Genomic DNA, 13145 nt, shown 5'->3' with positions numbered 1-13145 from the left:
CCCTGACTCTGAGAAAATTCTAGAATGTATTATTTTTAAAATGGCTTTTGAAGAGCTAGAAAAGGAAATGGTGATCAACAGAGCCAGCATGGGTTCATAAAGAATAAGTTGTACCAGACTAACTTTATTTCCCTATTTGACAGTGTTTTTTGGCAGGTAGATCTGCCTTGTAGATAGCTGATAAAATATGAGCTGATCATGGTTTTCAAACTCTATTAAGTAGGACTTCTTTTAAAATGAAAAAAAAAAAAACTGAAAAAAGCTTTCCTATAACTATAGCCACTGACTGATAAAAGACAACAAAAAGAAATGAAATTAATAACATTTTAAAATGAATTTGGATGTTTTTAATTTATAGCACTCATGCACCAAGAATGTGATTTTGATGGTGCCAAAAAAAACCCCCAAAACTGTTTATACTTTATGCAATTTACTAGATAAATCTCAGAGAGCTGACTGAAACTTAGAAATTAAATGACCTGACTGTGGTCCCTGGCTAATTCCAGAGGTTGGATCTGAATAGCATCTGTAAATGAAATGTTTATTCCATCTAAAAAAGTTGTGTTTGCTTAATTATGAATTTATTCATACCTGGCTCCTTGCAGTAATTCTGTGGTCCCTAGGAGCCTAGAGCCCCCAGGTTAGGTACCACTGGGCCTCAGAACATTAGCTAAGGTAGATCTAAATTTGACTGACTTAACTGGACCCAAAGGGCATTGATCAATGTCATTTTGGAGAAAGGTTTTTTAATATAACAAGAGTGTTCCAGTGATCTGTCCTTAGCCCTGTTACGTTCAACATTAATTAATGGCTTCTTTGATGACACACATGAAACCAGGCAGGATGCCTAACATGCTGGATGAAAAGGTCTGGATCCAGTAAGATCTCAGCAGGCTAAAAAGGACAAGTTACATCTAATAAGACAAACTTTCAAAGGAACTACATAAAATCTTACACCTGAATACGAAAAATTAAATATGCAAGTACAGGACAGAAGAAGATGAGTCAAGAAAAGAAACAGCTCATTTGAAACAGACCTTTCCTACTTCTCCAACCCCTCAAAATAATTTGGTTTGATATATAACAACAATTTTAGATTACATTAAAAGAAGCAACTAGTCCAGAACAAAAGAGCAGACAATCCCACTGTACTATTTAAAAACTATTTTAAAAACCATTTAAGAACTACTGTGTTTGTTTCTGAGTATTACATTTTAGGACAGCGGGTCCACTGAAGAAAATGACTATGATGGTGAAGAGATTCCATATAAAGTCATAGGAGGTTCAATAGAAGGCAGAATGGATTGACTGGCCTAGAGAAGATTTAAGGGGCACATAATTATGGTCTTCAAACACTTGAAGAGCCATCAAGTGTAAAACTGATTAGATGTTTTACTTGGTCCCATAGGACTGAATTAGGAAAAATGATTGAGATTAGTTAAAAGATAATTTTAGCACAATGTAAAGAAAAACTTCCTAACAAAATAACTTCTTTTATGATAAAAAGTGTTTAGAAAACCAGAAAATAATCTGGCTGAAATCAGGCTTAGATTTCTTAAATTTCAGCACAAACAAAATTAATTAATTCATACCCATGAAACAAGGAAAATATAGGTTCCCATTCAACAACTTAGGATAAGAATGGAAAAAATTCAGTGTAGTGTGACAAACACATACACAGATATATTTAAGGGTATATCTATATATATCAATTCACACACATATAAAATACTAAAAACCATTCTCCAAAGGATAAAGGATTAATCCAATGGATTATAAAAAGTTTTCAAAAAAAGAATTACAAGCTATTAGCTACATGAAAAAATATGTTCCATATCATTAATAAAAGAAATGCAAATCAAACAACTCTGGGGTTTCAATTCACATCCTGTAAATTGGCAAAGATAACAAAATATAGAAGTAGTCATTGTTGAAGGAGTTGAGATTAGGCCCACTGTTGATGGGAGATATGAATCACTACCTATTTTCAGACATTTTCAATGTATTGATTAGTTATACTGATTCTTCTTTCTTTTTGTCTTAAGAAAACTATTATATGGATGGGACTCTAGGAAAGAAGGAAAGGCATATAAGGAAAACTAGTAACAGTAGTTTTAAAAACCCTTTCTAAAAACCTAAAGACATCAATAAAAATTACTTTAAAAAAACTTTCTAACAATTAGACCTGTTCAAAATTAAATTTAACAGATGTCAATTACCTAGAATGTGCTGTGCAATAAATGAGATATTTTTAAAGAGTTTAGCATAATGCCTGGAACACAGGCAACAAAAGCCTGTTCTTTTCTTCCCTGTGTTAGATCTTGGGGATATAAAGAAAACAAAACAAAACAAAACAAAGCTTACATTCTAGAGTGTGAGGGAATATAAGCATATGTAATACAAGAACCATATAAGTAAATAAGTATATATGTGATAATTTGAGAAAGAAATAATAAGCACAATCAAGGAGATAAAGACTTTGGGCTGAAGGAAGAAACTCAGAGAAGTGAAGAGAGACTGCATTGTGTTCTAGGGAAAAGGTGCAAAGGTGTGGAGGTATTAGATAAAATGGACTGAATAGGAAGTTTTCAAGAGAGAACAATGATCAACAGAGATGTAGAGGGGATTTCTGCTCAGATAAGAAACTGAATTGTATGACATCAAATCAGCCTTTAGGTCCCTTCTCCTGGGGGAAATCCTTCATCACAGTTTATGGAATATCCCTGGCAGAAAAAGGACAAAAGCATTAAGGTATGCCTTTGAAACTTTTGTTGGGAAAGTCAGTTAGTACAAACTGTAATTCAAAAAGCTGTTCCAACCACTCATTCCTGTAGCTCTGCCAGTCCCATCACTAAAGGCTGAAAGTAGCTTTGTCTCCTCAAAAGGCCAGCTCCCACGTGGGAGCCCACATAACTCCTCAGAATACTCTCCAGCAATTGCAAGCTGCCTCCAAATAAATCTCCAGAGAACAATACTAGCAGCTGTGGAAAAGATCTGGGCATAAGCCACCAAAAAGCCTTCCCAAATACTGGCCTGAGGCTAGCAGCCTGGTTCAAAATACCTTAGTTTCACATATATACATATGGATGGATCAATGCCTGCAAAAAGGAAGAAAAATGCAATTATTAAATGCTTACTCTGTCCTCAGCAGAGAGCTAAGCAATGAGGATGCAATTATAAGCAAAAGGATAGTTCCTGCCCTAAAGGAATCTACAAATCTAATGAAAGAAGAAAATAAATACAAGGCAGCAAGAGTGAAGGATGACAGGAAGGAGAATAAAAGCAGCCAGCTTTGGTCATTCCACAAAAGACTCCAGAAGGAACTCACCAATGGGAGAAATGGGTAGGCTTTACAAAGGGACATTTCATGCTAAGTGAGCTGAGGGGATGGTATGCTGTTCCAAAGTGGAAAAAGTCCAAGGTACTGAGGGAAGTTCATGATGAACCCATAGTGCCCCAGTCATTTCCCATAATGCTAATAATTGCCCACTCCCCACCTCCCACATATTCCCCAGACCAGCTTCAAGTCCTGACCATTTTTACTTTCTTCTTCAGAACTACCTTACTATAACTATGTTGTTTGGGTCCAGAACTTGCATACCCATGAAACAAGGAAAATATAGGTTCCCATTCAACAAATAAGTGCTTGGAAATTTATATGACTTTTTACTTTTCATCACACCCCAAGGCATGAGATTAGTTTTCCAGCTTCCTCTTAGCAAGTAGATCCAGATGATCCCCGTCATCTAGAAAACTAGAGAAGGATTTGACACATGATAGGGAAAAAACAGGGACAGAAATGACACGGAAGTGTTCCTTTCTAGGACAAAAGGATAGTACCATTATACTACATTATGAAAAATAGATCTGGGACCTACAGTCTAAAACCTATTTTGTAGGGGTGAGATGAGAAAGAAATGATAGAAGAAATGAAAGAAGGACATTTCAAGGATAGTCCAAAAACAAAACCTAGACTCGATGCAGATATCTCCACTAGAAAACATTTTCCACTCTTACGATCCTGTGAGTCACTTGTCAAATGAGGCTCTTGCAAGAGAAAAAACAAAACAAAACAAAAAACACAAACCTTTGTAGTTTAACAACATATATATGTGGCATGTTGTTACATATGTTACATACATGTCATGTGTATTTATATGTATATATATGTTGTAATAACAACATGCATATATACATACTATCAACTCATCTACTATGAAAGGTCTAAAGTTCCCATACCATTGCATTTCCAAGCTCAAATCTTCCCTGCTATTCTGCCTCAGGATAGTACTTGGTGCTCTGGACTTGCAAGGTTAAGCAAACATGAGAGCAGAATACCAAGAAAACAAAATAGAGAAAGGGAGGACATAATTAAATGCCTAATTTATCTAGAGATTAAAAAAAAAAACCCACCAAAGCATTGTCAAAGGATATCATGGATCACAACCAGGAACACCAACCTTTAAGCTCATTGTCCCTTCCCAACCCAATGAGTACAGTTCGACAACCAGAAGGAAAAATATTTTCATTAACCAGAATGGAAAGGCCAAATTATTCTGGCACAAAACAAAAATTTAATTAAGAGACAGAGAAAGGGGACAGATGAGAGAAAAGAAGAAAACAGAAATGATGAAAGCAAGAATGGTAAATATCAGAAGTTGGCTGCAATGCAACAAGTCAATGAGAGAATAAAGGGCTTCACAGTAGAGGGACTAGGGTTAATCAGATTTCAGTCATTCAACAAAAATTTATTAAGCATATACTAGATACCAAGTACTGTGCTAAGTGCTGGAGATACAAAAAAGGAAAAAGACAATTCCTGCCCTAAAGGAGCTTATAATCTAATGGGAGAGAGATAATCTGCAAACAAATATAAATAAGCTATATCCAGGAAAAACAGGAAAAAAGCAAATGAGAGAATGCAATTGGGGGGGCTGGGGAAGGCTTCCAGTAAAAGATGTGATTTTAATTGAGATGAAGCCAGAAGGCAAAGATGAGCAAGGAGAGGTAGGCATAAGGGACAAACAGTGAGAATGTGAAGCCAAGTGATGGAATGCATTGTTTGGTAGAACAGGAAGAGGCCAGTGTCACTGGACCAAAGCTAACCTGCTAGGGCACTAAAACCATACTTAGTTGTACCATTTCCTAAACACTAAGATCTCTGAAGCCATAAGAAGACAGAGACAGTGAGGTTTTTAAGGAAAAGGCAAGCTATGTCCTACTCATATCAACAGTCTAATAATACAGTATAAATGGATTCAGTCAGTGGGGTACTTTTGGCACACCCACCAGGTCAGATTAGATGAAGCTAGGTCAACTATAATACAGAGTACTGTAGACTACGAGTATACACAGAGGCAGGCAACAGAACAAGTCCCCACTTTATCCTTAAGAGGCTATATATTTCACTTATCCTCTAGTGAAAAAGGTCAATGGGTATCTTGACCACCTCTGACTCACTGTAAAGACAAAAGTTTCTGGAGGAAAGAGAGTTCTCAGAGTTGTATAATCCAAAGAATAGCTTTATCTGGCCACAGAAGACCAAACATTAGAAGGCTGGATCTAGCTGGTTAAAAAAGAAAACAAAACAAAAACAAAAATAAAACTAAATACACGTAACAAGAGATAAACCAGGAAGCTGCAGAAACATGTTGGAGCTGTTTCAGAGCTCATACCTCAACAGTCTCACATCATTGACCATATATATGTTTGTGCTGACAAAACTAAACTGCCTAATTCTATTTTGGCAAATACTCCACAGTAGACCTAATTCAGAATCTTTGACTGTTCTCTTTACATGCGTAATACTCTATTCCTACATGATAACACCCTTGTAATTAAAAAACTTAAATGTCTTAAGAGTTACTAGAATATACCATATTTATCAGCGGTTTATAGAAATTAAACTAATGTTAGTTAGGAAGGGTTCCAGAAACATTTTTTTGTTTGTTTTACTACAGTGAAAGCTCATTTCTAAGCCAGTCTTACCTGGGGATGGCAGGGCTATTCCACTGCTAAACTTACCCAGAAGATTGGTGGCTGGAAATTTACCCTCTTTTCTACCCAAATCCAATGTGACCTCACAGAATCAACCTACAAAACAGGTGTTAATTCAAATGTTCCTACAGAAGAGATTTCATGAAAAAGCAAATAAAACTCATTTGGCAGCATCTATAGGCTTTTGGATTTTTTGGTAACATCAAAGGTAAAAATTTTAATGGTGTACCTCTCACCTGAACTATTTTAATAATTTATAAATTAGTCTGTCTGCCTCAAGTCTCTTCCCTCCCCAATCCATCCTCCACACAGCTGTTGAAGTGATTTTACTAAAGCATAAATGATAACCATGTCACTTCCCTGCTAAATAAAACTCATGCTCCCTATTACTTTCTTGATCCCTCTGATTACTTCAGACCAATTATATTCAACTTATTCTGTGTCTATCTTGTTTGTACAGAGTTGCTTTCATGTTAACATCTACATTAGACTGTGACCTGGAGAGCTAAAACTGTCTTTACTTTTTCTAACCAGTGCCTGGACAACAAAAAGTGCTAAATGCTTGTTGGTTGAGTGATTCAGCACCTAAGGTCATGCCTGGCAATTTCTTAATGAATGCCTATTGATTAAATGGACCTAAAATTTTGTACAATGTCAATAGTGAAAGAGGAGAGTTCTCTGTTATCCCTGAAAAGGGATTCTAGTGATGGAAAATTTACAAGTTCCTACTTGCACTCAATTTGTGATAAAGAGGAAACTTGGGTAAAATCTGAAATGCACACCCTGAGTTTTGGAACAGATGATTTTAAAGAATTCAGAATATAACTGGAACCCCATGGACTAAAATTCAACGATAGAAGGAGATGAGGAGACATAGAAATATTAAGGAGTGAAAAAACAATAGAGAATAATATAATACAAGACAGTGGGTAGTCTAAGCTATCCGGAACATCAAGTACAATGAAGGAGAATATTGTATAAGGTTGGCAGGACCCAGATTGGAAAGTTAATGACAGAAGTTGGAGCTTAAATTTCATAGACAAATGGAGGTATAATTTAAATTAATTTAATTTAAAGGACCCCCTCCCCAATAAAGCTAACTAAAGTGCAATGGTCTACCTCAAGCAAAAAAAGAATATGGAGTTGATCAAGTTCATTTATTTCAGTATATATCCAAAGGCAATAATAAACATTTTCTTAGAGAACATTTGGTCATCTCACATATAAACATATAGATGACATTTAAATATTGATTACAAAGAATGATGAAATAACAAAATTTATTTAAATGGGATCTTCCAAATGAATTTAACATTTTGGATGAAATAACTACTGGGCTTATTGAAAAGGGGCTCAGTTCTCTTTTAGGCCTGGCTTGGACCTGATGGCCCCTGATGACCCTTGCACCTCTCCCTCTTTATTGAAGTCATTCTCTTCTAAGGTTACCCACAATATTTTAACTGTTAAATTCAAGGACCTTTTCTCAATCCTCATTTTTTACCTTCCTATAGTTTTTGATAGTATTAAGATGGTCTTTCTGAACACTCTCATCTCCCTCATATCGAGGTACTGCTTTTACTTTCTTCCTGCCTAACTGACTTTTCTTAGATTTTCTTTGTTGAATGATCATCCATGTTCTGAGTTTTCCTCTATTATTTCATCATTTCATTATTTCATCAACTCCTTCTTTGTGATGACTTCCAAAATCTATATAATGAACTATCCTCTGGATGTACCACTGGCATTTCACACTTAGTCAAAGAAGACTATTTTTATTTGTGTGTCCTTATAGTTTCTTTAAGGATCTCACTTTTTTCTCATCTTTAAGATAACAGAGTTGGAGTATATAACCTAAATTTCTCTCCAAGCTCTAAATCCTAGAATATGGAGTTGATCAAGTTCATTTATTTCAGTATATATCCAAAGGCAATAATAAACATTTTCTTAGAGAACATTTGGTCATCTCACATATGAACATATAGATGACAGATTTAAATATTGATTACAAAGGATGATGAAATAACAAAATTTATTTAGATGGGATCTTCCAAATGAATTTAACATTTTGGACGAAATGATTTTTGTATACGATGAAGGACGACACCCCCACACATCCTTAAAAAAAAAAAAAGTGGGCTATAGCTCAAAATTAAGGAATGAAAGAGCCTGAGTGATTATTAAAGATTATTGAGAAGCTCCACGTCCCCCTATATATCATGGCTACTCTGTTTAAGGACAGCTAGCAATCAATGAATGTGGCAAGTAACAAACAGTAAAACACACACACACACACACACACACACACACACACACACACACACACACACACAGAGTCTTGATAGGAACCAATTATTTATAAGCGCTGGAGTAATTTCACATTCAAGTGTCTTCTTGGTTAAGATGAATAACAAAGAAGAAAGAGGTGAGTAGATCATAGCACATCATACACTCTATGCAAATCATTCATTTCCTCCCATAAATCCTTCACAGATAGTCCAAACAACATACAGAAAGCCATCTAGATGAGTGAAAGCTTCATCACTTACCCCCTTTATTATATGATAAGCCCATATACTTTTTTTCTTTATATCCATCTCTCTCAAGTCCTCTATTCACTTATATATTATGTTCATCCCTCTAATTCTCTATATTCTGTATTCAACTTTTTGAAGATACTCATTTTTCCTGGGAAATCTTTCATTATTAACCACCAAAATAAGAGAGAAAAAAGCCCAGAGTCAGAGAATATTTGATCTTCACAGACCTCCTCCCTTCAACAGTGCAGAGGAATGCTGGTTTATAGAACATTTGCAAAATATTATGCAGAGGGATGATAAATCCATACATAGTACTGTTGCCTTGCAAAATATCAATACACAGTTGAGGATGGGAAAAAAGCCAAAAGAAAGAGGGTGAGACTTTTATCACTCATCCTAAGAGGACTTAAAGAAATTAGAGGACAATAAGTATATATTAAAAGTCATATATTAAACATATATGACAATGTTTCAATGTCAGTATATTATCAACACTGGTAACAGTATAATCATCATATTTGGATTCACTCTATAGTAATTGCTATTAAGAAAATGAAAACTATATTTAAGTGAAATGGAGAAGTAGTTGGATATAACCAAATATATACAGAAGAAATCTATGCCTGAAGTAATAATTTTTAATGGCATTCATGGAATTAAGTTTTCATGATAATTCATAAAAGAGATTTCTGAAGAAAATAGACTATGGACCATAGTCCCTCCCCCCAAAAATTATCAAACCAAATGATGTTCTTATAATCTGCAAAACTTTTATGAAAATGGTTTATACTGATATTAAGGATAGATTAGATAAAAGTATGAGAAGGTTTGAAGGCTATTTTTCTTTTGAAGCAGATCACATCTTCACTATCATAAAATTAGGATACAAGAAACAAATGTTTTGATTACCAAAAAACAGTGATTTAGTAGAACAAAAGTCTCAATTACAACATGGTGCCTGCCATGTGCCTGTTAGATCATTCAAGACCACTTAATAATTTCAACCAAAAAAATATTTGTTCAAAATCCTCTCCATAAAATATTAGTATCAAGAAAAGTATAAAATAAAGAGAAATACAGGCTTATCACATCTCTCTCATGACATAATCCAGACAAAAGGCCTCTCTACATAAAAGGTGAAGTTCTTTCAGATGCCATTATTTATTAGAGGGCCTCTCAATATGATTCTTGAACATTCAAAAAGATTGGCCCAGCAAACCATACAGGAAAAACAAGGTGGATGAATAAAAATTGTACGACTATTACTATCATTTGTCTGCTTCTCCAATACTGTAGATCAAGATGAAATTTATTAATGACTCCCTAAATATAAGTAGTAAGTGAAATAAAACAGATTCCCTAAATGGTTTTGCTCTCTAGATGCTCCTTTGCAGATGATATGCTAATTGCACTGAATTCCAGAATACTGCTTTTTCAAAGCGATCCATAATGACAGAAAGGGTACCAACAACTTATATCAGGTAAAAAAAAAAAAAAAAAAACAAGTTGATGAAGAATAAATATTGTTCAGATTAAAACAAGTAGTTGAATGAACAGCCTATGCATTTAGTCTATTAGTCCACACCTGAAATAGAGTAAGAAATCTACCTGAGATGGTTCTGGGGAAATGCTTGATGCTTTCAATGATCTTAGTTGCTTCTTAATACAAATACTTAATACAAAGGCTTAGTTTTCATTCTTCAATAATCAGTCAACAATATTTATTAAACAATTACTATGTCCCCAGGTACTATTGTTAGTGCTAGAAATACAGCTACAAATAGAAAACCAGTATTAGTCCTCAAGGAACTTATGTTCTAAAGGAAAAGACAATACATGAAAGAAAGCTTAAGTAAATAAAAAGGCATGTTGGAGGAGTCTCAAGTCGTAGCCTGTTGAAAAACCATGAGATGGCTGGCCTGCCCATTCTCCTAAAACAGATTTTGGAAGGCCATCCAGAGAAAGAGGCCCAGGGGCTGAAGGTACTTTCCAAGACATGACTTCCAGAGCTGAAGTGATCTTTCAAAATGAATAGTTTTAGGGGACATGAACTACCATGCCTTAGAACCTCTTCATCAAGGAAGCTCATTCCACGTGGCATAGGCATATTTTCACATTGGAATTGCTCTCTGTCCGGAGAACTCATCTTCTGATTGGATAACGCCCCAAATGGTCAGATCTTCATTCCTCTCCAGGATGCATTGCTGACAGTCTCGATAATACTTTCTCTATCAAGAGTCTCACCAGATACCATCTGTTTACCTTCACCACCCTTACCCCAATCCTTTCATGTGTTATCATCATTAGAGGGTATGGTGGAGGAGTTTTCAGTCTTGATGCTTCTAATTTGGAGTATCAGCACTTGGCATAGTGCCTGATACAGAGTAAGTCTTTAATAAATACTTGTTGACTGCCTGATTTTCAACAGAAATAATAGCTAGCATGGAACACCATTTAAGAAGAATCAAAATTCTAGAACAAATTTTGACTTGGAGGAAGTAACATCAAGATATCAAAGATGCATGAAATTTTCTAGTCATGAATAGGTATGGAAAGGAAAGAATTAAACAAATAGATGTGCTAAGTACTGAAGATAATCAAACAAATATCAAAAGACCTTGAAGAAGGTCTCCAATCCACTGGGTGGATAGTTATTCTATGGAAGACTTATAGAAGGACAGACAAAAATGAATGAATGAATTTTTATCTGCACAGGCAGACTACCCAAATAAATATCTCAGTTCAGATATTACTTCTTTCATTAAATGTTCACTGATTGTAAAGTGAACTTACCTTCCTCAATTTCCATAAATCATTTCAAATTAATCTCTCCCTTATCCTCCATGGCACTTTATTTTTTGTATCTTGTATGTGTGTACATGTCAAAATACCTCGTTTAGACCCTAAGCTTCATGAAACCAGTTTCATTTAATTTTCCTGGAACTTAGATATGAACTTTACATGTGCTGAAATGAACTGCTTACATTGATATGACACGGCCAATTTTTTGCTGGGGATCCCTGGATTCCCTAGCTCGGGTGGAGAAGGCCATTTTACCTCCCTCTTAGGCTCATGTGGAGGGAAAAGGAACACAACCAGAAGAAAGCCCTTCTTCCAAGCCTCGTTGCTCACGCGGCAGTGGCTTGCCTTCAACAAAATCATCCCCACTGCAGTCTCCTAGCATGCAACTGGCATCCCATAGACAAAGCTGTTAGGCATACAGGGGGAAGGAGGACAGGAACATGCACTATTGGACCCCGCCCCTAGAGTCCCGTACGCATCCCGGGGTACTACGGAGGGGAGAAGTGGGGGAGAAGAGCATGACTCGTCCCAGCATGCCCCGCGACGGCCAGCGAAAACTATATTCCCCACCCCCAGCATGCAAAGCGGAGCGACAGGGACTTGGTGTCCCGAGCGCTCCGGCGCAAAGAAGTCTGGGCGTAGTAGTTCCAGGCCGCCGCCGCCGCCGGGAAGCCAGTAGCCCTGCCCCCCCGCCGCCTTCCCGTCTCCAGGAGGCTGGAGATGAAGGCGATCCACGCGATGGACCCGCGGACACGGCGGCAGCGCCTGCCATGGACTTCCCGGGCCCTCAGTCGGCCCTCCCCCCACCTTCCCGCGCCCATCTCGCCGCTGACTGCGCTCCGGGAGGGGCTCACTTACGAGAGTAATGGTCGCCGTCGCCATCTTGCGTCCGTCGCGGCCGCCGCGCGCGCCTCACTCTTCCCACTACTCTGCTCACTCTCGCGAGAGTTCCTCCCAGCAGACGTAACGGAAGGTGAAACTGATGGGAAACTCGCGAGAGGTCTTTGGCTCCGCCTTGGAAAGAGAGAAGAGACACTAACCAAGAACCCACTTCCGGCCTAGGACTAAAGGTTAACACCTCTTAGCAGGCGGGACAAAGAAAGAGGCGGGAGGAAGGCGGACCTTTGGGGGAGAGTAGAGCGCCCTGCTAGGGAGAGAGAGAGAGAAGCTGCGGAAAGCGATCTGGTACCAGCTCGTCATCTCGCCCCCCTCCGGAGAGCTCGAGAATTCCAGACCGCTTCTCCGCAGGGCCTGGCCTGCCTCCTTCCCAGAGCCCCTTGCAGACCTCTGATGGCGGGGAGCTCATTACCGAAGGAGGCAGCCTATTCCTATTCCTTTTGGAAATAAATGGCTGTCATTCAGAGATCCTTAACCTTTTTTTTTTTTTTTTTTTTTGCGCCACGGTCCATTAATAAAATCATGATTTTCAAAAGCGTAAGTTATATATGGGATCACAAGAGACACCAATTACATTGAAAGTCATAGGCACAAGAGTTCAGGATCTGAAAACAATAAAACCTGAGTTCAAATACAATGTCAGCGGTGTGACCCTGGAGAAGTCACTTAATCTCTGCCTGCCTAACTTTCCTCATCTGTAAAATGGACTTCATAGCCCCTTCCTTCGGGGGTCTGGAGGATAAAATTGTGAGAAGTGGATGAGGGTTTAGTTTCTACAGTGACGAAACTTAAAATAGGAACGGCCCGGTGGTGCAGTGGAAAGAACGCCAACTCTGGAGTCAGGAGGACCTGAGATCAAATCTGGCCTCAGACACTTAGCCCTTGCGAGCTGGGTGACCCTGGGCGAGGCCC

General features: G+C 37.7%; 1 protein-coding gene across 3 annotated transcripts in view; it reads right to left on the bottom strand.

Annotated features, from left to right (window-relative positions):
- The window catches only part of PUF60 (poly(U) binding splicing factor 60), a 33715-nt gene extending 21212 nt beyond the window's left edge, over positions 1 to 12503 (bottom strand). For 2 of the 3 annotated variants that reach the window (XM_051971389.1, XM_051971391.1), the window contains exon 1: positions 12195 to 12503. In XM_051971389.1, coding sequence (XP_051827349.1) covers positions 12195 to 12218 — 24 coding nt within the window. In that variant the 5' untranslated portion in view covers positions 12219 to 12503. The remainder of the gene's footprint in view (positions 1 to 12194) is intronic. The other variant, XM_051971390.1, reaches the window with a different exon arrangement.
- Positions 12504 to 13145: the final 642 nt, after the last annotated feature.

The sequence above is a fragment of the Antechinus flavipes genome, chromosome 1, assembly GCF_016432865.1.
Source record: "Antechinus flavipes isolate AdamAnt ecotype Samford, QLD, Australia chromosome 1, AdamAnt_v2, whole genome shotgun sequence".
In the NCBI taxonomy this organism is placed as follows: Eukaryota; Metazoa; Chordata; class Mammalia; order Dasyuromorphia; family Dasyuridae; genus Antechinus; species Antechinus flavipes.
The sequence above is the reverse complement of the archived record's forward strand: the minus strand, read 5'-3'. Positions and strand labels throughout refer to the sequence as shown.